Genomic DNA, 27,570 nt, shown 5'->3' on the forward strand with positions numbered 1-27,570 from the left:
ATCCATCTCTAACAGCTGGTCATCAAACGATAAACAAGGCTGATCATTTTTAAAAACGGCACAGATATCCATCCTGAAAGAACATAAACAATTGAAGAGGGGGCTTCGTCTTTGCTTGAGTTGGATCTGAACTGGTGACGTCAGGACACGGGCCCCGCGCCAAACCTCCATGAATTCACTCAGAGCTTTGAGCATGCTTAAGCAATCATGACCTGGCATAAGGTCCATGTACGTAATCAATTATTCATTTGGAAGGTGGGGGGGGGGGGGGGGGAGTCGGCCCATCTGCTGAGGGGAGCAGTCCTGGCTGAGTTATTGAGCTGTATGCCGTCTGCTGTTTAATAATGGTCCAACTATGTATTGCTCTGTAGCATGGACCAGTCGCAGTCAATCAATTTCAAATCACTGCAGTTTGAAATGTAAACCAATATCTCTGCTTTTATTCTGGTACTTATTGAGGATTTTCTCGCTGAAAGAACAGGTTTTTTTACAAGGTAACAGCCACTGAACTGTGGTTGATAATGAGTCTTTAAAAGTGTATTAATCTGACCCCAAAAGCAGATGTGTTTGGTTCTTTAAATGAAGCAGCTGAAGAGATGACGGACAGTTTATTTGGAAAAAAAGGGCTTGAACTTCTCAGATAATGAGAAACGTGTGTAAACATTAGTTTTTTCTTGTTCACCCCTCTTATACAAAAAAAAGATCCGCTTCTGCTGAGCCAGTACATTCAGATAGAGGTTCGCTAGTTCTCCATATGAGCTACTTTATGTCACCAGAACATAAACCACACGCTGCTGTAACTTCTGGTCTCATTCAATGCGCTTTAAAGAGATCAGACTTATTTAGTACAATAATCTATGCCTAAATAAAGCAAACAACCTTTAACAGTTGAAAATGAAACACAAAGACACAGTGTAGCTCAGAATGTCATTGTTTACAGTGTGCTGCCGTGTGATAATATAATGGGAATTGTTGCATCTTGATTAATGTAAAATACAATCAACCGTGCCATCTTTAAAGGGTATTTATTCAGCTTGATGACATTCGTGGGCATAAATAGCTTCTTGGAACAGTCTAATTTCATAGTCCCAATTGTTGCATTGCAGTAGCGTAGAGATGAGTTTTGCATGAGGTATATGTATTTGCAGTTATGAGGTGGCGATCTGAATGAGAGGGGAAAATAGTACAAAATAGTGCTGTGCTGCCATCCAGTGGTGGATTGGCCAACATACATATAGACTGTTAAAATCTGTGTGAAACGCGACTCAATGAGACTTTAATTTCTTTCCAGTTTAGAGCGCAACAGCTAAAGCGCCGACATGTTAAAACATTTCGTCCGCTCACCAGGCTGAACGTCCTTTAGAGGAACTCTTAGTTTTATATATTCATACATGGTCCAGAAATATAATACCAAAACAACAATTACTCTAATGCGTGACGTCATCCAGTATAAATTGCGTCTCCAAACTGGTGCCGACTGTCATCTAGTGGATGTAACACGCCGACTATGGATAAGCAGGCTTACTTCATTCAACCCCACTTTAAAACATCCCTTCTACTAAGATCTAACAAGACCATGCAGATGTTTTCAGATGATGCGCTTAAACGGTTTGAATATATTTAAACCTCGAGGAAGATGAGTCAGTGGTTAATGCTACATTTGTGATAAAGATAAGAGACTGAGGTCATTGTTCCATAGCTGGTTTCAATCCCATGTGGTTCACAGTAAATGAGATTGTTGCTAAAAATCTAACTCAGTAAATAATCAACAGTAGCCAAACTGTAAAAATGAATGAAAAACAATTGAGTCCTACTGTAGCAAAGCTTTACTGAATCATGATCAGGTATTCCAGAAAATAAAATAAGTTGATATAAAATTGCATTTGAAAAGGTCACAATCTGTGTGTTTCCAGTCAGCTCGGTCAGTAATACGTCTCCTACTTCTTTCTGTAATTGGAGAACACTTCAATGCAGAAATATTCTCAGTGTGTGTAGAAACAATACTGCAAACATCATTTCCAAAAAAATATATATAAATCGACTTCATATCTACAGCCAGCTGATGCCATTATGCTGACAATACATTAAAACTCTACGCTACAACACTCTTGGACAACATGTAATATTTGAACAGAGCAGTAGCATAAATAACCATCGCGGCTAAGAAGACGTAAAACGGTCAGCTTCCCTTGTTCAAGACAGATGATGAAAACCCGACGGACATAACTTAAATGAGGGTCTAGACTTAGTGATTATGATGCATTGAGACTTTTAAAAAGCCCATCTTTTAAGAGTCAATGTGATACATTTCATTAACAACTGTAGAATCAGGCCTCAATACAACACGTATAAAATCAGCTTTTAAGATATTTCACACATTTTCCTCCAGTCATTAACCAGATCAGCGTTTGAGAATTTAACAAGTCGTGAAAGTTTTCATCGTGTGGCATCTCCAGCGTTCTCAGATGAGACCATTTGAATACATTCATGTCCATAAGGCAGGGTCGTAGCTACAGCATATTAAGTCCAGGAGTCATGTTCTACAGCGGGGGAGATTACGGTCTTAAATGAATTCAGATGAACAAAAACGTTGGTTTCAAAAGCAGATGAGCAGCCTCTTGCATGGACATTGCCAATTTAAAATGGCTGTAAATAAAAATAAAAAAATGGCCACACGCAGAGGCAGCGATTTCAAGTGAAAACGAAGTATAGGATCACATTTCACACAAAATGTTCAAACTTTTTCTTCAACTTTCACTCAATAATAAGAGTTTACAAAGAAACCGCACAAACTGGGTCCAAACAGAGTTTCATTCGTGATGTTCGATCCCTCATCATGCCGCTACGAAAACGTGTGAATTCAAAAGTCCTGCCATGAGCAAATTAAACCGTCAAAAAGGAAACTTAAGAGCAAGATAAAAATAAAAAAACATTAAAGTGGTCAACTACATTTCCAATGCAAAACGTCAATTCCAAGGTCCAGTGTTGCAAAAATAATCCAGTGACGTTTTCATATGCAGTGGCTGCCAACAGACGAGCTTCACGTGCAGTACGGACTGGATTTAAAGGGTTCGTCGTGTGCTACAAGGACAGTACAGCATCACATCAGTGCTTCATGTTAAGAGTCCAGGTTTTCATCTCTTAGAGTCAACATTTAAAGTCTTTTTATAGATTTCTTTTCGTCCTTCATCCAGTGGACTTCAGCACAGCAGCGCTACATCCCGTGTGATCCGTGCGTGTACAGACAAGCTCAGTGTAGCAGTGATCCAGTGGTGAGAACAACCAGGAATAAAACAGCACGATTAAAAAAAAAAGAAAAGAAAAGAGAAACAAACTTCCCTTCGAGTCAGAAGCCGGATGCTTCTACGCATCGAACCAGACAGTGTCTAGAGATCTTAGTGCGTCCGCCCCAACTTGACTTTTTATCACTTTTCACCGACAAGGTGGTGCACGTTATGAGAGACAGAGGTTTGGCTGACTGGATGGATTAAGCAAATTGCAGGTCACTATCAGTGAACTCATACAGGAGATTCACAAGTTAGGTGTTGTTAAGATGTTAATGCTGGAGCTAAATGTTTGTTTGAACATGTTTTACAAAAACTAGGCATGTTATCGTGAAAAACTGTCATATTCCTATTATTTTCCTGTGTACTATGTTCAGTTTGTCCAATCTGTTTTTGTACGCGTGGGTGCAATTGTGTCTGTAAGCTGCCTCTTCCCTGGTTCCAACTTCCCTCTGAGCCCTCAGTGTTCAGCACTGTGTGGATGGGTGAGGAGGGGGGAGGGGGGGAGGGAGGGGAATGTGGTGATGGCCGCTCCGCATTGCTCCATCAGAGCTCAGTGGTCAGGAGACCTCTGGGTTTGGCTCCGTCCTCCGGGGCTGGCTGCTGACCCACAGTGCTGCGCGACACAGTGACAGATGGCAGAACGACTGCATCAGAGATGGAGACTATACTTTGCTGGTAAAAGCATCAAACATTGACCATCATGTTGACCGAGAAGTTATGAGCATATGGGTCCTGAAACATTATGCTTTATGAAGAATGAATTCAATACAAATACAACTAAGATGGGGAACAGAGAAAAAGTATCCATCACATGGTGAAGTGCATAACTAACATCATTTAGTAATTCCCTCTGACTTGTAGTGGAGAAGAAGTATAAAGTTGCATAAAATGGAAATACTCAAGTAAAGCACAAGTACTTCACATTTGTATTTAAGTACAGTACTTCAGTAAACGTACTTCACTCGCTGAGACTCCTCTGCAGTGGCTAGCTGTGTTTTACAGACAGACACAGAGCTCATGATTTCTCTAAATAGCAAAACCAAGCAAGAGTTGCCAGTGATATTTTCCACTTGGAACTCTTTTGCGTTGGGATTTCAGCGAAAGGGAGGCACTTTCCTGCATGACCAGCAGGGGTCAGCATACTACCAAAGCTTGCTTTAAAAAACAAGCTTCAAGCGCTTTGGGTTTCAAATCTAAAAGAGTTTTACCTGGCGGAGACGGCGTTACGCGTGTGAGCGAGGCGGGGGAGGGCTGGGGTGAGAGCTGCTCCCCCATCTGCAGGGAGGAGACCCTTAGCAGGGGGGTCGAGGTCGAGGAGGCCGTTAGTAAAGACGCCAGGAGGCTGCATTAGACGGGGATGAGGGAGAAGGAAGGAGGTCATTCTCTACATAGCTTCTACATCAGCCAGCGTGAGCAGCAGCTATGCAAGTGCATGTGGAAAAAAAATAACCAGTGAGCCTTGCATCATCCGTTTCAGGACAATGGAGACAAATAACGGAATACACATGAAAACCTCCAGGTAAGACAGTTGAACGTGAGAACACTTTGTTGGGTGAATACAGAGATCGATCACTCACAGCGGTTGAAGGAATGATCCAGCGAGGTGTGATGGGAGGTTTGGGCTGCTGCTGTGGTAGCTGGGAGACAGAATGATCAGGATAAGGTTGATATTGATTATATTCATTCATGGTGGTGCATTCTACCACCTTCAATCACAGATGCAGGCTTACTTCAATAGAACTCTCACACTTCTTGTTTTATTCTTACTCCTCTTTTTCCACCTGCCTCTCAGAACACAGTTACAAGAGGTAGCGGCTGAACTCTTCCCCAACGAGACAATCCTACCAGATCCCCCCTCAGTGTTCTTCAGCAGGTCAATAAATCCTGTCCTTTTACAAAAGGTGCCGACACAAATAGGACTGCGACTGACCATAGGAGTTGGATCAGTGAAATCAATCAGGTTGTCAGACAGGGGGGCGACGTTTTGCAGGTCAGCCTCCTCCGCTTTAACCTGCAGGAGGACACAAACACACCACGACATATAAAAGAAGAACCGGCACCTACAACGGTGTCACTTGGAACCGCGACGGGGAGAGAAGTTGGAAAGTCATCTTCTGCCACTTTAAACAGAGATCCTTCAGGTTTAAGAGCGGCCACAGTAAGACAGGGTTACGAGTACCTTCATGACGTGTAATGAATCCAATGTTACGACTTACCTTCGGTGCCATGCCTTCACCAGCAGACTCGGAGGGCATCTTGGGAACAGAGGGGTTTACATCTTCAGCTAGCCTCTCGGCACTGACGAGCAGAGAAAGAAACAATTACAGAAATGTGTTTAAAGTTCCTCCTCCTCGGTACAAAAGTTAAAGCATATTTCACGGGTACATTTAGAATACATATTTATTGTTCACATGATCAAAGAAATCTCTTGATTGAGACAGTAGGAGATAGCAGAGCACTTAGTGCATCAATGAGCCTGAGGCCATGCAGCCTTTGTCAAGCGTCTGCATTTTGTGTCATCCTACTGTAAACACGTATTGAGCAGAGACGGCAGAAGTATCCAGGCAGAACTCAAGTCATGTGACTCAACTCACCCAGACACGCACTGAATTACTCACACACACACGCATGCGTTGCTAAAACATGCCAACAGATGTCAGCAAAGACCACTAAGAACAAGCAGCCCTTCTTTCTTCGATGGATATCGTGAGTGTTGTTGTATGCTCTGTTAGGGGGCAGGCCTGTATAATCAGTACAGTGAGGAGACAGGAACTAGTTAAGTTAAGTCGATGCTATTGAAGGAAAACCAGTTTTGCACCAAAATCTGAACGCACCTGTTTTTTTACTCTCCAAATACAATCTTTATACCCTTATTTGTAACGGTTTTCGAGCCTCCTTTATTCATTCCTTGTTGACATCCGAGTGGTCCGAGCCTTTTGTTTCTGCCTACTCTCAAGGTCCGAACAGCTGAAGTAGGTTAAATGACAACCATCGTTGCATAACATGTGTTTAAAGTTGCAGGCACAGTGAGCAATATCAATGTACTGCATCCTAATCTGTACAGTGTAGTAATCACTAAATCTATTGTTTGATTTAGAATTAGATAAAAGAATGGAGAAAACGGATATAATGCGCGCGTCCTTTTCAGAAGGATTAGGAATCTGCAGCGTCAAAGGTTCCCTCACAGGACTCTCCAGCAGGGGCCAGGTCAGACCAGGCCCCTGCTGGAGAGTCCAGTGAGGCTGACTTGAGCAGGTCCCAGGAGTCTTGGATTTCAGGGCGAGTGCTGACGGACAGACGAGTTATTGCCCAACCGCCCCTTTTACAGTAAAGTAAAATATTATCACAATAAAATAAGCAAATTCATCATGAACCAATATTTGAATGGGGTACCGGGAAGGAAGAACATTTAAATGTATTTTTTAAATAAGAACTGGAGGATATATACATTATATATTGTTACAAATCTTATGTGGCTCATGCCACCCCCCACCCCCCCCATCATCCTGAGCCACTTACTGCCTCCGATACAAAGCAGGGATTTGCTTGACAAGCTGTGGCGCCGTGCTTGTAGGAACGAGCTGAAGGTGACGTAATGTTTCCTGAGCAACGCCAATAATCCTCATGAATATGCAAGCGGTTGATCAGCTCTAGCAGCAGGCAGTGCCCAGATTGGCGGAGACAATGTGTTGACAGTTGGCATGACTCAGGGGAGATGGAGGAGGAGGGAAGAAATCCCACATTTCAAGACAATAGAGCACAAGTGACAATCGCTTCTCTCCCGTCCATGTTGTCTCTGCACTGGCTGTACAGACGAAATAAACAGTTTTTGTTTTTCATGGTTGAATACAGTGTGGGAGTCTTGGCAGAAACACATTGTTTTATTTATAATGTCAATAACATAAGGGAGCTAAGCAGAAGAAATATCACTGTTCTACAGACTGTACTTTTAAAAGTAAAAATATTCCAGTGTGTGGTCATACCTGGATGAAGCCTCCTGCAAGTTACAGTTTTTATCTCCAACAATTAGGACGTGTTCCTCCAAAGATCCCTACACATAAATTAGAAGCATTAAAGTGCGATCACCAAAGAACAACATGCATCCAGTTGTGTGGGGTCTGTTCCTCACCTTCAGGGCAGCAGCCTCAACTTGTGCTTTCAGGATGTTACTCTTCAGATCCTCTGGGGTGCACAGTGGAGCGACAGCTGGACTACCGCCTGTGCTGCTCAGACCACACTTCTCTGTGAGCTTCACCACGTCCTCCTGGTGGGGCACACACACGCCCCATACAAACAAAAATATGGTTATTACTTCTGAACAAACCAAACATAGCGATGCTGGCCCTGCTGTAATGTCTCTATGCTGGGGCTGGACGCAAATAAAACGAGTCTTTATCTCGTTTTTTTGTTTAGGTCCTGGGATAAAAGTTACGAAATGAACCTAAACACTATATTAACAAATACTCACCTGATTGTTCATGGCCATATTAACGGTGACATTTTTCAGAGTACCAAGAAGCGGACTGCTCTCCAACTCCAGCTGCTTCAGACGAGCGGCTGCTTCTGGAGAGACACGGCGTTAAAACTTAAACACACACCCACAGAGCTGCGTTTGAATCACTCAGTGCGTGCACAATAAAGACGTGAAGAAGACGGCCGTGAGTCTACGTGGTGGTGCCAGTAGTGCCAAGTACATGTTCATATATACTATAGGGCTATTCATAGGATTACAGTGGCTTATTTTAAGATTCAGAGCTCATTGTTTTTCACTGTGTGGTATTCTGCGGCCTCACCAGCGAGGCTGAGGGGATCGTCCCCGGCGGCAGCATAGGCGTAACTGGGGCCGGCCTCGTCTGCGGCGGTCTCAGGAGAAGCGACGGGAGCCACGAGGACATCATCGACGCACGTCTCCATCAGGTCTGCAACCGTGGGCACACTAGAGACAGGAAACGGCAGAGGAGGAGGATGTGAAAGAAGCGGCATGATCATATTTAAATATAAACAAAAACACTGGCGGAGATAATGCAAGTGTGATATTAGACAGCCGTACAACTTACCTGCGACACCCATGAGACATGAATGGACTCTGCAAAGATGTCAAAACTGGCCCATGGTGGCAATTTTCAGAAGACAATTTTAGGATAACTTCCAACAAACAAACTTTACAAAAATGTAACAGAATGTTAAATAGAAGGCCACCGTATTTAGAAAAAGATCTGGCAAAAGCAAAGCGTAAAGGTTCATAGGTGTTTGGCAAGTACAGCCTTGCATCCATTGTATTTGAAATAAAAAAATGTTCGTTATCAGGAACTCAAGAAAGTACAAAGACAGTTACTGTTCCTTCTACCTGAAAGATAAAAGGACCTGCGTGTTCAAGAGGGAAGCTCTTTAAATACACAGCACTGGTGAAAACGTCTTCTCAAGAGGTAAAGAAGCACGATTCAGTCAGTGGAAGTCAGTCAGACAAAGCAGACAATAACCTCCGAGGGGAAACATGTGGCGCAATATTGAAGCAGAACATTTGATACAAGCTCTTCCAGCTGAAGTAATTACCTCATATTTCTGTAGCCTGAAGACAGTGAAACATGAGACGCATATATTACTTATTATTACTTACACTGCCTGAGAACACAGCAGCTTAGGCACAAACACACACAAAGATGTGAAGAAAAGGACAATACTGTTCCCGAGGACTCACTAACCAAACGTACGTAAACACTCCCACATGTCAGGCAATCCATGAAGGAAGCAGTGAGGCTGCACCCAACCCTGATGTGGGCAGCAAACACAACATTCTGTATTTACAATGAAATGCAGCACACGCACAGTTAAGAGATGTCATTGGGAGAGGATACATCTTTTACAATAACCCAAAAGGTTCTGAGCATTGAAGTGATTATTGTCACGTTCAATCCTAACAGTAGTGTGTAGATGTCCTTTGTTCCTGTGCTTCATATTGATCAAACACACACGACACTACATAGTCTTCTCAATCAAGAGTAATCCCGTCTTTATTCTCTGAAATGATTTTCAACGCCGTTCAGAAAGATATACATCCTTTGGTCGGAGCTATGTTGTAAACATGTAACTAAGCAATCACATTATGAAATCATCTTCATTGGTTGAACTGTGCAAGAAGACATTGTACAGTGATGTGAGAATTCAGTTATGACGCACACCGCTCTTTACACATCAGCCAAACCCTCCGTCACCTCGGTGGCTGCGTCGCTTCATAGTAACCCTCCCAACTGTCTCCACACTACTGCAGCTATGTCGCTAAACAATTTACATTACGATTCACTTTTGAACATCTTAATGGGATCGTGCTTGTTGGATTTCTCGCCAAATGTTGGAGGAGAAGGTCATTTTTGAATTGAAGTAAGAGCATAGAGTCCAGGATGTGTTCAGGAACAAAACGCTAGCTTCTTTTGTGCCACGTTAACGACTTCTCTGCACGACAGACGAGAAAGACATCGATCTTCTTATACAACTACCTTTTAAAAACGGCAGCAGAGCCATAAAATGTGCAGAACAGATTAAATACAAAATAGATAAAATCAGATTTAAAAAAAATCATTTGATGGAACTAATGCAGCAACAGTGTTTGAAATACTACTTTTGAGAGGCCGACACTGGGAACAGAAGAGGACTTAGTCAAACCCTCCAGGCAGGAACTATGCGACTTATTGTTTCCTGACGGAGTCGAGAGTGGAGTTGAATTCCTGAGCCTCACATTGATACCATCTCCCCCCCCCCCCAGCCAGTTTCACCAGGAGGTTAAAAGTGAAGGACAGAGGAAGGAAAGGGGGCGAGGACAGACAGAATGAGAGGGACAAAGAAAGTGTAGGTGACAGAGAAAAGAAGCAAAAAGTAGACAACTTCTATGTCTATGGAGGAAGGGCCGAGGACAAGTGGAGGGAGTCGAGTGAAACATTAAGTATCAAGTGTGACGGCACGCTTGGAGAGGCGTCAGTCCGCGACGGAATACTTGATACTTTGAGCGGTTTGTGTGGAGGAACGCTTCAGTTAAAAAGGCACGACTGCATTCACACCAAATGTGTCCTTCCATGTGGTGCAGTCACTGCCACAGAAGCTTTTCATGGGCGAGTCACTGCCGAGCCATTCACATTTACTAGTGTGCGGTCCCAATTCATGTCAGTACGGAGGGGGCAAGACCGTCGGCAGCTCCTCGGATCTGTCCAGCTCCTTGTGGGGAGCTTTGATGAGACATGAGCATGAAGGGGCGGAGGAGAGGAGACCTGAGGAGAACAGGGTGGAGGACAATGACAAGGGGAAGTAAAGAGACAGGGGGGGGGGGGGGGAGTGAGGGGGAGTGTAGGTAAACCACAAGCAAGACTTCCAAGAGAGGAAGGGAAGCATTGAATGAAAAACAGCATAGATGAGGAAGAGATTGTATGCAAATGCATGAGGGAGAGCGAGAGAATAAGGAGAAACCGCTAGTGTGACAGGTTTAAAGAAGAGGGGAGGAGCAGAAGAGAATGTGAGGCAGCTGATAACAAGAGTCTGAAAGAGGAGTGTCGTCCTTTGAAGTGTAATTCATTGCATGTGGACTGAGGTGCAGGTGAACCTTGCAGTCCGTCCTCGCATGGATGAGAAACAGGACTCCTTGAGGAGGTTCTACAGTCGTGCTAAGAGCTCCATGTTGTGTTGTCACAGGAAATCATGTCATTTTAAATCAGGGCTTGGCAAGAGAAATCATGCTGCTGGTGATTTAAAAAGAAGATATTTCAGTGAACATTAAACAACATGAATGAATACATAAGGCGTTCGTGGTTGTGTCAGGATACTGAACATGCCATGCAACGTATGGCACGTTGCTTCTGGTACACTGTACACTAGCGTGCAGCCAAGTGTGCTGTGACTTGCACACTTGAGCTGAGTGGACTGGGTGTCTCTGGAGCTTCCTTGACCTGGCTTTGCACCTCTAGCGGCTGAGGTCTGATGGCTTATGTGTCAAACCTGAGTTTATATATTCAGCGCTGGAGGCTGCGAGCCGGAAGCAGTTATTCGTGGTGACAGCTCCTCTGGGAGCACAGCTTCCCGCTGCCTCTGTAAAACGGTGACGGACTTGATGATGCGACTAGATTTACAGCAGACTGAACTCCTACTGACCTTTCATTATTTTCCATGTACTCTCTCGATAGCGATGGAAGAATAGAATGCAATGAATTCATTTCAATGGCATTAATCTGTAAGTTGTCTACTTATGATGATGTTACAGAGGAGAGAAGTAGAGAAGGGGAGTGGCTTACAGGAACGAGAGGAAAGCGTAACGAGAGAAGGCAACAGATACAAACAACGAGAGCGCATACAGGCCATTCACATTACCAATTACTATTAATTAATCCGTATTGGTTAACATTTCACTTTGTTTTCTCTTACTTAAACAAATGCAGCTCCTCTTATTAAACTATTTTCTTGTGAATGACCCGTCATTCTGTTTTACATATAAACTGGATTATATCATCAGTATGAAGGCATCACATCACAACTTTACATGTATGAGCATTAGGCTTAAGCACATTAGGAGTTATTCTCTGTTGTGCTTGGTGAAGTTGGACGACAGAGGGAGGGAGAGAGGAAATTGAATGCTCGAGTGCTCCATGCTAAATTAAAAGTGCTAAGTGATAAAAGAAAGGGAGAAAGGAGTGGGAGGAGAAAGGGATAAGTCTGAAGTATTAGTGGTATCGTCTCTTTCAAAGCATCCTCCTCCGGCACACTGAGTCAGTAGTAAACTGTTGCCATTGGCTGATAGCATGAACCAGAACTCCGTGTAATATCTTATCAAAATACACAAGAACTTGCAGGGCTTGGGTCTGCTGATAAAGCAGTAGGCCAGACCACAGTGGCCTACTGCAGAGTAATGTGGGCCTGTACCTGGTAGGTCTTCAACTTCATCTCGTTTAAAAACACTTAAAACAGACACTAACTGGGAAGCAAAATGTCAGAAACTTTTGCTTTCCCGCACAAAACTAAGAAAGGGTTGGTTGACGTGCAGGGAAAAGAAAGTATTTACAGCCTTTAGGATATATACCGTTAACCCTTTGAGCAACAACGTTTGAAAGAGGAGTGTACAGCACAATGAGTGTGATAGGCCGTCGCTCTGTCTGTGCACTCGCCCTTTCCAAGGTTGTGTCTGTGCATCCTGTTTTTCAGGGTAATAAACTGAAAACAAAGGCCTCTGCTCTAAAGCCAGGCAATCCTCTGAGTGCAACTTACCAGAAATATACTTTACTCGAAACGGGATCAGCCCTGAGCTTTGTTCCACAGAAGCCAGAGTAGTATGATCAAGAAGTAAGAGAACCTACTTTACACTGTTTCACCACCAAAAACCTGAAATATTTTTGGCACATCCTTAGCATCACTAATTAGAATTATTAACTTCCACTCATCCTGAAATATCTTGTGAACCCTTTAACAGTTCAGAAATGAGGGTTCAAAGAGGAGCAGGCGGTTAACAAGATGCACAACGTGACGTTAGAGGACTGAAAGAAGAGACGTCTACACACCGGAACGCACCGAAAGACTTGAACAGAACTCGTCCAAAAAGCAGAAATCATGTCGCGTCAGAGATCCCAGCACCGCACCCCAAATCATCACATCAACGGCAGCGATTAGGTTGGCTTTTCATGCTGATCACAAGTGGACAAATAGCAAATCACAGGAGACCGTTTGGTCAGAAGAGAACCCTTCTCCAAAAGCCAGAATCAGAGAGCCCGCCACTGCACAGCGACTGATTGGTTAAAGCCAGAGCAATGGCGAGGTTCAGCGTTTGAGCGTACCTACCTGGTCTGCCTCCAGACAAGACCAATATGTCCTCAGTACATTGTAATACTGGAACACACAGGGGGAACATGGCAGGTTTACAACAGAGGAGGGAGCACACATATTTACATGTACATCTGCTTGTTCATTCACACAACTGCATTCAAAGATTTACTCTTTCCTGCCATCCACGGTCACAGCAAAACAGGCTCAGTGGATAAGCCACTTCAACCCACTCTCGTGGCATTAGACCATGAAAGAAACACACCTCGCTATCCACCCACTTCTTTCAGCACCCCACAGGGATCAGTCAGTCTGCTCCAACCATGCATGGCCTGGTCTTGTTGCCCCTCATCAGTGAGCACTATAGTAAGCTGCCACTGGCATCACAGATTATAATTGGCATTCAACTTAAAAACATCCATCTAACCTTGAAAACATCCGGTCTCCCCAATCTCTCAAATGTGCATTCACTTATTTGAACAAATAAGGTGAGCTGAAGATAAACGAAATTGGCAGAAAGAAGTAACTCTGGAGGTACCAACCTCCTCTTTTCTCCTCCAGGACTTCTGGGTAGAGCTTCGATTTCCATCGGTGCACAGGCGGCAGCAGCAGCAGCCACCGGGCTGACCACGGGCACTGCTGACCAGGCACTCCTACTGGCAGTAGCCTGGAGGCGCAAAGAGAGAAAATACTCTGTTGTGCTTTCCTGTATAACGGAGGAGGGACTCAAACACACAGCAGTTCTGCTCCTCACCTTGTTGCCTTTGCTGGAGCTGACGCCGTTGCCCGAGGAAAGAAGTCTGAGCAACGAAAGAAAGAAAATAATTGTCAAAAAAACAAATAGCAAACACCTTGAACTAAACTGGTCGTCTGAACACTTAAGGACACTAAAGAAATAAAGCAGGGACTCTTAAAGTCTCCCATAATGCTTCTCAGAGCACGTCGCTCGTGTTCATTTGGCTGAGCAGCCACCGCGGGTGGCAAATTACACAGAAGTCTTCAGGCTGTGACAGATGAACCACATTCTGGGGCAATGGAGTTGTACAATTTAGTCAAACTTATGACACATTTTTTCATGATGTTCTTTTCAAAGTTATCCAATTTGCAAATCCCCATCTTTATAATGCGGTGTCCTTTCGGCACAGCTTTAAATATTGCAAATACTTTGTCTGACCTGTCACAGTCTGGGACTGTCCAATGAGGGGGTGATGAAAAGTCACAGGAACAATAACCATCACAATGCTTTGAGTCAACTGGTCCCATGACAGATTAGAACTACCACTGACATCATGCGTTTAGCCCGCACACACATCCCCACAACAAAAGGCTACTTCTGCAACGAGAGTACAAGGCAAGGCTTATTACGGTGGAACTGAGAGAATTAAGAGAGCGCGAGTCACAGCACTTCAAGCTACGGTACTTGAGAACTCTAAGTGACGTTTACAGTGAAAGCCTTTCCATCGTTGTTGTTTATCAAACAGGATCACGCAGCAGCGGCGCTTACGGCAATTTATATAAAATGTCACCCTAAAACGAAAGGCGAGATAAAAGTAATTGCGTCAGGCAAAGGACACAATCATATGTTTAAATATCAGAGTACTCACTCCTGATGATGGAACGCTCCTGTAAAAACACAACGAACAGACAGTTAGTGTTGAGTTCAGAGAGATCCTAAAACACAGAAATATGGGTCTGTGCATGTTTACGTCACGTAAGATTTCCATTTCTGCATGCATTCCTCATGTGTATATACCATGTACTATGCAATGTATTTTAAGTTGTGGTATTGATCGTTATGTATTTATACACATGTGCTGTGAGAGAGAGTAGTCCTCGCCTCTGTTCTGCATGGTTCTTCTGGAGTAACGTCGACTGGGCCTTCTCTCGAAGGAGGCGGACCGCCTGGCTTTATTGGCCTTTGTTGTCTGATACTCTGTCTTTCCACTGGCCACAAAAACACATAAAAATACATTTTACACATGCAAGGACTTCTGTTTGCTCCCAGACGGATCAACGCAGGCCAAACCACGAAACACAAAAGAGACATCTCCGAATGATTCTTGTGTAAATCAAAAAAAAGTCACAGCGGTGACCCCAGCTGAACTCTGGACTCATCCAAGCGATAACCTATTAACAACAAACCCTGTAACCTCTGTGTAAAACCAACAATACTGCCAGTGCTTATCCAACTGGGTAATGTTTAAACACACACAGAAGGGAACTCGCTGGCTGCGGCGGCATGTTGACATTGCGTGCCTGTCTAAAGTATCTGTGTGTACTCACATGTCCAGAGAATGATACTGTGCACCAAACTAGGACTATCTCTGTTGGTATGTTCAAACAGATCGTACAGAAACAAACACACAGCTCTCTAAATGTGTGGCAACCCACACATTCAATTTATAACACGACTTAGGAAAACCAGTTGTCGTCCCCAGCGAGGATGTTGGTGTGTTATTTTAAAAGGGGCTTAAAGTCTGCCAAGTAAAAGGTGCCTCATTGAAAAGCATGTGAACCAGTACATTGGTCCGTTACCTGTATCTGAAGCGGGACCCCATGCGTATGAATCCAGAGCTCGCAGAGTTCTTTTGAACCGGCCCTCTCAGCCTAAAGAAAGCGTGGTGCTCCACAGCACACTTCCAGAGGTGCTTACAGGCCTTGGGGTGGTCCATCCGGAAGACAAAGGTGTGCTCCTGTTCTTTGCCCTGGGGAGGAGAGGGCTGAGGTTAGATTAGGGGCGATTCAGAGGAGAGGACCAGTTCACAGTACGGGGACAGACAACATTTACTTTGGTCTGCATTGTTTGTTATTGCTCGACTGACCTCCGGGTCTGGAAAGTGAAGACAAGTCTTTCTAATGGCCAGCAGGGGGCGACTCCTCTGGTTGCAAAAATAAGTCTCATTGTATAGAAGTCTATGAGTCGATGAGCCGACTTCTCACTTGATTTATTAGTTTCAAGTCTTCTTCAACACAGCATGATGTTCATTTCGTAACCGATGGTCCATTTAGAGTCAAATAGACGATAAAGCAGGGTATGCTTTAGGGCGGGGCTAAAAACTGCATCATCTTCAGAGTGATTTTCCAACGAGCCACCTGTTTTACAAAATTTAGAAACAATGGGATGAGACTGTTTCGCTTCCGCAATTTACTCTCAAACTATGTGCAACAATGTTCAATGCAATGAGCCCGACAAGACTCAAGAGCCAGCCTTCTCTATTTTGGGTTCATCCCCGATGCTCCTGCTATGTGTGTGTGAGACAAACAAGCATCTCGATAAGAGAGCTGAGAATTACAGTCCATACAGTAAACGCCTGTGGTGAAAAGACAAGCATGCTGCATATAACTGTTTAGGACAGCGATGTGTGTGTGTGTGTGTGTGTGTAGGTGTGTGTGTGTGTGTGTGTGTGTGGAGGAGTTGGAGAATGGTGCATACCAGAAATACCAGAGGGGGCAGGCTTCTTTATTAACCTCACTCAGACCTCCAGGATGGACACAAACAGGCTCTCCTTCTCTCGCATGTACACTAGCCTCTGGGTAGTACAATACTAAGCCTTGTTTCATTTTGACTTGGAACCAGCCTCTTTTGGGGCTCAGGCTCTGCTTCGAACAAAAGCTTTAAGAGCAATACTCATTGTTTGACCATTTCTTTTATGCGACGCAAAAAAACATCTTGCCTGGTTTGTAAATAATTGTGTCTTCGTTCTGTCAGTAAATGGCAGCGTTGTTATTGCTTTATGATATTTGGTAAAATATTGAGATTTACCTTAAAGTGCAAAGTGGTTTAATTCTTTCCTATTATGTAAGAGGACAGATGCGATAGGATCAGTTGTTTATATATTATATGTGAATATGTCATTCACAAGCCCACACCTGCATGAAGTGTTATGATACCACCAACAACTAACTAACTAATAACTAACAATGAACTGGTAACACACTTCGGTGTGGTATTGTTTTGTCCTTGCAACAGGAGCAAAGTGTGGCAGGTGCAGTACATTCTTTACAGTCAGAGTTCTGAGATCGGGTCATTGATAAACTGTTATGAAGAGGGATTACTACGAGAGGCTGAATGCATGTTGTGCATTTTCAACATTCCACTGTGTGGGCTCATGTTCACCTGGTCATCATCCTCCACTACCACAAGCGTCAGTTTGCTCTTCTTAAAATCCAGACAAGTGATCTTGGGCCTACAACACACACACACACACACACACACACACACACACACACAGAGAGGGAAGAACACTGAAAACTCAAAGATGTTTCTATAAAGCATTGAAGCAAATATTTCAGTAAATTGTGACACAACCAAACATACCAGAAGAAGAGTCCGATCTTGGTTTCCCCTTCGAACACCAGAACTCCAGTGGGTGTCAAACCCAGACTGTACTCATTTCCATCTCTTGCCTGCATAGCAGAGATAGAATGAAAGAAGGTAAAGAAGAGACAGCAAAAGAGCTAAGATTATGAATTTTTCACACAATTATATGCACAGTCTCACCAATTTCTCTCATCTATTCAGGGTATACGGTACATGCTAGTGAGACAGAGTGTGTGTCAGTTACCTTGACCATATGCATGTCCACCCCATACATCTCTAGCCACTTGGCTTTGTTCAGGTAGTTAATTTCAGCCTGGGCTGGCATCTGACCTCTGACAGACCGGAGAGAAAGAATGAAGGAGGTGAAACAGAAAGAAATGTCTGCATGATCAAACACAACTGCAGCTCCAAGCCAAACAGAAGGCCGGCATACAGTCTACAGTGCATCCTTTTATTATTATTATTATTATTATTAGATATCTTACCTGCACTCCTTCCATTTGTTGTATACCTCTAGCTCCACGTCCTCAGTCTGGTTGGGGATGAAGCGAAATTCTGACACCAGGTCCCGATGATGTTCTAATGGGTCGCAATCACCTAGCTCAGCTGAAAACACACAGGCGTGCACACTTATCAGTTCCCACTGTGAGCAACATAGCTCCACAAGATACTTTACATTGAGGCGCTGTGGGCTGCACGAGACTGCACAGACGTATCTAACACGAACTGGTAATTCAGTGTACAATAAAGTGAAGACCAACAACATTCTTGAAATAATACTTTTGTGTTCACAACCCCTGGAGGTGTGTCTAATACTGTGGTAGTAGGTCATCCTAATGTACAGTATAATAAACAAACCCTCCCTCAATGTCCCCGCACACACACACATGACTGATGGGTATCTGATCTCTCTCTGGACAAGAGGTCATAGATTTTTTTTAAATCTGGTGAAAAAAAAGAGACGAAGGCCAGAAAAAAACATAAATCCTCACCAGATAAAAATGAGAATAGTGTGTTGAAAAGAGGGTACGGTAGAAAAAAGGAAAATCTCATCTCTGGTACGGTGGTGTACAGAAACTGAGAAGCCTTGGTTCTGATTGCATTTGGGTAGATAGGAGCAATTAGGACCTCACTGTTTAGCTCGTCCAGCTGTGAGGATAGCCTCAGGATATAGAGAAGAGAAGAGATTATTTTACTCTATTCCTATCCCATCAATCGTCAGCGGACCAAAACATAGTTTTGAATCAGGGAAAATGACGGGAGGAAGCTCAACCGAAGGAAAGAGAGAAGACAGAACGGGTGCTGGATTAGGGGGCCTCCGGAGAGGATGGAGCACTAATGAGCTGGCATTTACCCCACAGTGCAGTGACTGTGTGTGTGTGTGTGTGTGTTCAAGAGTTTGTGCACGCAACCCCATTCAATAAACGTCTAATGATTCACACTTTGTTCCTCTGAAACAGCACTCTTTTCATTGCTCTTGGAGTCAAACGCTGCATTTCCAACGATTACAAACAGTATCAATGTGTAGTTTAACAAAGTATATTACTGTTCAACGTGTGGTAGAAGACCACTTTCTGCTCCATCAGCGCATTATTAAATGTACTGTATGTAGCTATGGAACAGACACCAGTATGGCTTATTTTAAACTTTAAAGAGAAACCCAAATATATCTTTCCCCAAAAACATCCTTCAGCTTCTCCTGTTGGCATCTGTAGCAGTTATCCACATCAGCTCAGCTAACGCAGAGGAGCAACGGCTCGATTCTAAAGTTCCTCTTCATTGGGAACATCACTTCTCAGCCACATGTGTCTGCCATCTAATTCTTTCCACCGTCACCCGAAGCTACGCCACTCCCTTATTGAGACCCAGCTCAACTGAGATGTGGGGTCATTGCTTTATGGGTTCAACCGGTTTAAAGTAAGTGTCGGGGTGCGGTGCAATGTCTGTTGGGCATGCGTCGAGGTTGAAGCTCTGTGGACAAACAGAAAGTAGATCCTAGGATCGGGACTTAGTCGCTGCAGATTGCAAAAACACCACGCTTCTATCTCTCAACTCTCCAAAAAGGAGCGTGCACGGCAAAACACTAAATAATGGCAGCCATTACAAAGGTGATCCCAATTAACAAGGACGGAGTTGGAGAGAATCCTGGATACCTGCTGTGCTTACCCTGTAGCGAGGAAGCGGCCAACTCCACCACCGTGTCAAACGGGCATTCTAGCCTGAAAGCACAGACATGGTAAGAGTCAGCAACATCAACGAAGCTAAAACACGGCCATTACAATTCCCTCATGATCTTCACTGAGGCCCACTGGTCCTATTATTAATCAGCCAAACAATTCAAAAAAGTGTAGTAGAACCTTACACTCACAGTATTCCCAGTCCACTTACTGACTACAGTTAGTAATTAACTTCTGTTCCCCAACATGTAATCCCGTATGCCTCTAATAGACACTGATGAAGTGATGAAGAAAGGCAATGCAGTGCATTGTGTTGGTGAACTGATTTAAAAGTTAATTGTGTGAAATAACTGGTTGTGTGGACTGGAGAACCACTATGACATAACATGGAACCGACACGCTGCTGCCAGGTCTGTTTAATGGTGTGGCAAGTTAACGATCTCTTCGTCCGTCTGTCTTTCTCACTGAACATGCATTTAGAGAACAATAACACAAAGTTCTGTGCATAGTTCTTCATTAAGATGGACGGCAGTCAAAAGGGTTAAAACACAGGAAATGACTTACTTGCCACTGAGGATGTCTTGCTTTAACTGTAACACAAATAAGTATCTGGAAGAAAATAAAAACAGTGAGATATGGTGGTGAAATGTGAATTTGAAGTTACCCTGTAGGAACCCTACATTTCTGATTTTTGTATATAAACACACAGCACTTCATTGTTATTTTTAGCTCTCTCTCTCTCTCTCTCCACGCACGCACACAGAAGTAAGCAACCTACTTGTAAAGCAATCTGTTAGAGCAGAAGACATAACACCGACTTTCTTTGAGGTGTATGAGATGAACAGCTTCACCAAATAATCTCAAATCACCCATTTCACCTCATTTTTAAAATGAGTGAAAAAGAAATAAAGCAAGAAAATGAGTTTGAGTGTTTGTGGCTCAACTGACCTGGTGAGCTCCTCGTGCAGGTTGTTCGGTTCTGAAGAGTAAAACTTAACTCTCAGGTGAAGGCAGTATGGTGGGCCAACTGAAAGACAGCCGAGTAAATATTATGGACGTTAATGTGATAACAGAAATACCAGGGTAACATGTAGTTTTCATAAACTGTCTTAAAGACCAGATGCACAGCATTCATTTGCACTCACTCAAACACACAGGGCTTTATTTAAAAAATAATTTAGCTAAACACAGCTTGAAGTTTTGATACATAGCAAGTATGCATGCATGTTTGTGGAGGTAGACTTACTTTTCACTTGTTTTTTGATACTTTTTGTAACATCGAGCCAGTGCTGAAACAACATGAAGGTGATAACATCGTTAAAAACACAGCAGCGTCAGCACTATAGAGATGTTAGGTGTCGTAAAAAAAATCAACACCAATGGCAATTTGATCTCACAAGTATAATCAACTATTATACTTGCTTTTATTCAATTTACAAGCATTAAATATTTATATATACACAACTGAATGAATGAACAAAAGCCAAGTGGTGAGTTACGTTCATTAAAAGTATTCTGGGAGTTCCTTTGTCAAAATGCAACACAGACAAAATGACAAACACACAACCTTGTGCTTGTCTTTGTGAGGCTACTTAATGACATAATGCATTACCTAGCTAGCCCCGAACCAATCACAACGAAGTGCCTGACCCTAACCTAAACCTCATTCTAACCCGAACCCTAAACCAAGTCTGAACCCTCAGACAGGCCTTTGAAGGTCTGTCTCAATGTGTGGACTCAAATTGGTCCTCACAAAGATAACTGTACAAGTACGCACACACACACTAAAGTCAGTGTTCTGTGCTGTAATTCTTCTTGGACGTTCAGGCTCTATGAGGCATGAAAAATGTCAAGGAGAGGTGGTGGTGTTTGTGTGTCTGTACGTAAAGAGAGATAACAGAGGGACTCGCAGCACTCTCTAGTCTCCTCTCCCCCACATTCCTTATCACAGTCCCCCCCCCCCCACTCTCTCTCTCTCTCTCTCTCTCACACCCTTTTGACTCTCTACCTCCGCCCCTCTCCTCGGTGCCGCTTCCTTCAGTTACATCCTCACGCTTTGCCTCCTTCCATGGCCTTCACAGTGCATCAGCGTGAAGGAACAGGGTCACTGGCAGACCAGTGGCTTAAACCAGTTTGTCTCAGTCAGACCTCAGCCTGACTCCCAGAGCTGACAAGAGTCCCATAACCAATCCCTTTAGCCCATTCACTGGGAGGGGAAGTCCCTGCCGACAGCCTTCCTTCAAACGGGCGACTGGCGATCTAGACCGAACTCTTAAGTCTGGATGTGAACAGCAGCTGAGAAGACTGCCCGAAATGGTGAAATGTAAAACAGTTGGTAAGACAGTTGGATACAACTCTGATGAGTTCAGTACAGTAAATATTGTGATGAAAGAGACATCTTGAAACATGGTTACACAAACAAATTCGGCGACACACAGTATGGCAAAGATGCAAAACCATAAAAAAGCAAGCAGTTCAGAGAGAGAAAGATTATTGTGTATCTCCATTCTTACCGGCACTTGTGCCGAGTCCATGAAGCGCAGTCCGAAGTAGTCTTTCTCTACGATGTCCAGATGGTACATGATCTGGTCAAACAGCTCCTCGCCTTTTGCTTTTTTCTGATCAGGGAAACACACACACACACTGAGTGAAAGACCGCCTCATGTAGGATCACAAGTTATAAACTAGTGATTCAGAAAACCGGACCGTAACATCAGTGCAGATCCATCACATCCTGGACTTGACCGGTTTCAACTTATCCCCTCTGGTAGACACTAAAGACCACCGCACGGCAACACAACCAGACACAGGAACAGTTTCATTCTGCGGACTGTCAATCTGATGAAGAGTTAAATGTCTCATAGAGAGTCAATAACCCTCCAACGCCAAAACATCCATTGCTGCCAGCCCAGCGTAGATTACAATTTTACATTTTTTTTTGTATATAAATATCATCCTTTATTGATTAGTTGTGAACATAACAGTCCTGTCTTTCATCTTTCTAGCTTTGTTGTCCTTGTTCCTAGCTTCTATTACTATTTCTGTGTAAGTACATCAAGAGAGATGCAAAAGAAAAAAGTAAAATTATTTGTATGTGCACACATACTTGGCAAATAAATGTGATTCTGTTTCGGATTTGTCTGAAGAAGTTTAAAACACCAAAAGATCAGTTCTTTACTCTGGCCTAAAAATAATGGTTGTTTCTCTTTTTTGTACCAAATACTGTTCTGAGCTGTTCTTGGTTTAAGTGTACATGTGATATGAGAAAATATTAAAAGTACTCATAAAGTAAGTTTTAACAGGTGTTGCCCTTTCTGACAAGGCCGTACCAGTTACTGCCTGTGTTCTGTCTGGGATATCTCTCCCTCACATGTGCACACACACACACACACACACACACACACACACACAGAAGTGCCCCAGACAGCGAGGAGCTGAGGGAAGGTGGGGTGGCTGGAGACGTCATGTGATCATCTGGCTCTGTGGACGCTTCACCGTGTCAGGAAAAGATCAGGCCATCGAACATCGAGTTGCAGCTGCACTTCACTTTTCACTTTAAATCAATAAATTCTTAATCCAAAATTTGTTCTCCCACTAAAAATGAGTCTTCATTTCCTTTCATGTGTGTAAACATCAAAAGCTTGTCAGGGCGACAGCATCCAGAATGCATCGTTTCTTTGAGCAATCGTGTAAATATCGACATCGCGTTGCAACAAAGGACTCGGGGCAACCATGACATTCACGTGACTGGCTTGATAAGTTGCCCCGAGTCGCACTAACCATTGCAACAACTAGACACTGTAGCTCTTGTCACCAGGTCAACAATAACAATGTTATAATACGGTTGTTTTTCCAAACGAACACCGTTTCCTACATGATTTAAGATCGCTTCACTGAGCTTCAAAGCACGGTGATGTTCTTGGCAACAGGAAGCTAGCACGTCTTTTCCCAATTGCAGCACTAGTTCCATCAGCAACTCTTAAGGTGTATAAAAAAAGAAACATGCCAGAATTGCATGAGGTAAGGAGAGGGGCGAGGGTGCCCCAAAGGTTTCTCTGTGTGTCCTACAGACGCACACATTCCCCCCCCCCCCCACACTAAGAGATCTCCGGGGCAGCTCAGGGGGGCTATGGCCCCATGCTAGCTGGCCCCATGCTAGCTGGCATCGTCGACAAGGCACACAGTACCCAGGGAGAGAGAGAGAACAAAGGGCTCATTGTGCATGTGTGCTGCACCCAAGGCCTTGTTATACTGCCTGCGGTATTGTTCGGCTGTTTGCAGTCTTTCTGCCTGCGAGCATCCAGCTCTGTGTCTCGGTTACATTGAGGTATTTAGCCGATGCTCTTATCAACTGCAATTTATAAGTCCGCTAAAACCAACCAGCGTAGTAATGCATCCATTCGAAACGGCCAAAACAGTGTATAGAGAAGGAAAACCGTGTGGTTTGGATTTCATTTATAGTGTGTCAAAAAATGAGAATAACACACCTTCACCTGTCATTTAGGGCCAATTGTTTACCCATTACACTGTAAGAGATACGATTAAAGAAAAGATTATGTTTGTCCTCAATGATCATCTGTTCACATGCCGATGTTAAACAATTGATAAGGTATCTAAACACGGCTGCACAGTCACCCAAGCCAAAGTCGCTCAACCACTGCAAAGTCAACCTGCAGTACCCTGAAGACGACACACACAGTCACACACAGTCACACACAGTCACACACAGTCACACACAGTCACACACAGTCACACACAGTCACACACGAGAACATCCAGTAGATGCTGGTTTGGTAGATTCTAGATTTCTGGATAATGTAAACGTAAAGATGAAAATGTAACCTAAACACTTGCGTAGACTGAACTATTTTCAGATAGGACAAATTAAAACCAGGCCAATCTGTTTACGTCAATGATGTGGCTTTAAGAATGTTGTTTTGTTGCATATCATTCCCAACGATGTACTAACTGCAACAGAATGACCTGTTTTGTGTAAAAGTAAAAGAAGCTTGCATGTGCTTAACTTTTGCTCTGAGCTTTTAAATCTACAGCGAGAGAAAGGGAAGTTGGAGGAGGTGACAGGGTGGGTGGCAGTGGAGAGGGGAATGGGGGGGGGGGGGATAAAGAGAAAAGACAAGGAAGCAAATAAATTGAACAGGGAGGAATGTGAATCATAAGGCTGTGTAGGAATTATGTTTGGACATGGATGCTGCAGAACAAAGGTATCCCTAGGAGTCAACTTTGGTTGGCCTTACACACCCCACACACAGCAGTCCTATTCAGTTTTGGATCGTAGTCTTCTATTTACAACCACCTGAACATCTAAAAAGAAACAAGACAAACGGCACCATTTGGCAGGGGGTCCCCCAAATGTATGCACGCGTGAGTTGAATTAACTATTTAGCTGGCACCCACTACTATGTGAACCCTTTGATGGAGCTACATTCTTAACTGTGTAACAGAAGTTTTATTTACACAATGTATGTAACAATGTATTTTGCAGAACACTAAAACATGAATTCAAACTACAGCAAAGGAAACAAAAGTCTTTGTAATCCATGAACGACAACCAAAAGGATTAAACCTCCAGATACAGTCGCTCCAACCCCAAAATCGAAATAGCTTCGTACAAATTCTAGTAATCACGTCCGTGCAAAAACAAGAGAGAGCGAGAGCTAAATAAGTGTAACTTCTCTACACACAAACTGAGCTGACAGGAAGGATTACAAGTTAATGATTTGTCAGCTCTTAGACTATGACAGACTCAAAAATGTGTGACTTCACTTGTGAGACGTGCTGAATAAAATACGTTCATGCATTCCTGCCCAATAAGCTGCTCAGGAATTCTCCTGTTTGCTCCTGGTTTCATTTACCACTACCAAGTATCACTGCCCGGTCTCACGCATAAGTAACGAGCTACATGTAGAGAATAATCTCAATTCATTCAGAATATGAGAGGAGAAATAAAAAAAGACGAGCAAAACCAACAACATTTGGAGTCTAACTAATAAGACAGATATAATAATATGAAAGACAAAATATTCAAGAATCCTTTCTTGTAATTTCCACCAAACGGCTAAATTTCCAGATAAGATTGATACGGGACAGTTAGATACCAGACTGGCCTCTCAGGAATGCTGCAGAGTCAACACATGGAATGCCAGCGGAAACACAAAGTAGCAAAACTCTGTGAGCCACGTGAAAATAAAGATCACATGAGGGGAAAACATCCATATATTCATGCACTCAGTTCTTAAATGATACATTACAATTGCACTTCTGCGTGTTTGTTCAGGAAATGTCGATACAAAGCAACAATCAACATAACGAGAATGAAGAACAGGAGGGAGGAATAGGAGAAAAAAGACAGAAGAGAGAGAGGAAGAAATGTGGCGAGAGAGTGAAGTTCTGCTGTGTATCCACTTGGTGATCAGTCTTACATGTCATGTGATCAACTCGGTTCTCAAAAGAGGATAATGGAATTACAGGTGGTCACACACACACACACAAAAAGTTCCTAACGCTCAAGTGAAATGGTATTTAAAAAGTTCTTCAAATGCTCACTCAAATGAAGTACATACACAAGAATGCACAACATCCAAAATGACGCCTGGAGATCAACAAGCATCTGGGTGGTGATCACCGTTAACGTCCACACTGTGGCATAATGAACACGCACAACCCTCCTTACCGGCAGGTCAACGCTGACGTCCGTCCCGTCCAGTAGGGACACGCGGCAGGTGATGACAGACTTTGCCTCCCCAGCAGCAGGGATGTGCGTCGTGGCACGCTGGGCCTCCCGTAACCGACTTTTCTCCGCATGTTTCCGGATGGAACGTCGGCCCAGCGTCCTGCGCAGGAAACTCAGCATGATGGGGGAGAGAGGGGGAGGGATACACTGCCACACCTGTAGGAGAAGAGAGGAGAGAGTTGCTTACTCTGACCACAGAAACATGACATGTATTATTTTTAGTTCACTGTTGTAATGTCAGCTGGGAGCTAGTTCGTTTTCCATCATGGATACCTGACAAAAACTACAAACTAACAGGTCCATTTGTTTGTATGAACTTTCATATATTATAATAAAATATATTAAATGAGATATATTATAATAAAATATATTAATGAGAGAGAGAGAGAGAGATAAAATAATAAATAAAATATATATGTAAGGATAAAAAAAAAAAAATTGTATAATAATAAAATATTAATTTAAATGTTAGTATTTCTTTTAACGTTACTGTGTTACTCTGTTCAACGAATACAAAAAAACAAAGTACAAAGAACATCAATTTACAATCTTAGGTTAGCCAACGAGTCGACTTCAAAGATGTGCAAACTACAAAACCCCTCAAAGACAGGCTAGAAAACATTCTTCTGCTAAAATAATATGAATGAACCAAACAAATGAACAATTTAACCCACAGCTTCATAATTGTACCCAGTTTTGAGGCCTGAGGGTAACGTCAACTACAACAGGTGCTTGTTTTTTATTACCAGGAGCTAACAGTTAGCGGTTAACGTACGCGACACACAAGACTCCGCCCGCGCGAGGGTGTCCCCGCACAGCAAAACAAACACCGTCTTTTGCTTCGAAAAGCTGTATCCGACGTACACTTGCTCCGCAGTCACTTGTGGATAAAGAACGCATACTTACGAAAGACTGAATTCACGGCGAGAGGACGTCCGCTTGCATATTAGACGACTAAACTGCAACCTTGTACATGTCCGCGGTTTGTAACTTGGTCCTCTTTTCTTCCTTTTTCTCCCCTCCTCGTTCCTCTGCGGGGTAATTTTCTCTCCCAGGTCCCAACAAAAAAGTAGGAGGCAAAGCTTTCCTCCGGATGTGACGTCCCAATAAATCCCTAACAACAAAAAACGCAATTAACATATTTAAAGCGAAACGCCGTTTTTTTTGAGCTGGCAGGGTGAATAAAATATTCTTTTTGTGGAGTTTCCTCCCTAAAGAAAACACACACTTAAAGTATTGTTGCCT

At 43.3% G+C, this 27,570-nt stretch overlaps 1 protein-coding gene across 2 annotated transcripts; it reads right to left on the reverse strand.

The window, feature by feature from the left end:
- Positions 1 to 1,825: 1,825 nt before the first annotated feature.
- Positions 1,826 to 27,370, reverse strand: epb41l5 (erythrocyte membrane protein band 4.1 like 5). Of its 2 annotated transcripts, XM_079277606.1 has the most exons (25): positions 27,232 to 27,370; positions 26,266 to 26,481; positions 22,088 to 22,192; positions 20,821 to 20,863; positions 20,523 to 20,601; positions 20,139 to 20,183; positions 19,564 to 19,616; positions 17,883 to 18,003; positions 17,642 to 17,729; positions 17,395 to 17,483; positions 17,194 to 17,263; positions 15,612 to 15,781; positions 14,914 to 15,020; positions 14,681 to 14,699; positions 13,831 to 13,876; positions 13,619 to 13,743; positions 8,081 to 8,223; positions 7,756 to 7,850; positions 7,417 to 7,551; positions 7,271 to 7,338; positions 5,504 to 5,585; positions 5,218 to 5,298; positions 4,865 to 4,924; positions 4,496 to 4,629; positions 1,826 to 3,900 (listed from the first exon to the last, which is right to left on the reverse strand). In XM_079277606.1, the coding sequence occupies exons 2-25, from the start codon at positions 26,443 to 26,445 to the stop codon at positions 3,831 to 3,833; spliced, it is 2,208 nt and encodes a 735-aa protein (XP_079133732.1). In that variant the 5' UTR covers positions 26,446 to 26,481; positions 27,232 to 27,370; the 3' UTR covers positions 1,826 to 3,830. The 2 variants fall into 2 exon arrangements, with proteins under 2 accessions (XP_079133732.1, XP_079133733.1); XM_079277607.1 differs by lacking the exons at positions 1,826 to 3,900; positions 4,496 to 4,629; positions 4,865 to 4,924; positions 5,218 to 5,298 and adding an exon at positions 5,343 to 5,361.
- Between the last annotated feature and the right edge of the window lie 200 nt (positions 27,371 to 27,570).

The sequence above is a fragment of the Melanostigma gelatinosum genome, assembly GCF_949748355.1.
Source record: "Melanostigma gelatinosum genome assembly, chromosome: 10".
NCBI lineage: Eukaryota > Metazoa > Chordata > Actinopteri > Perciformes > Zoarcidae > Melanostigma > Melanostigma gelatinosum.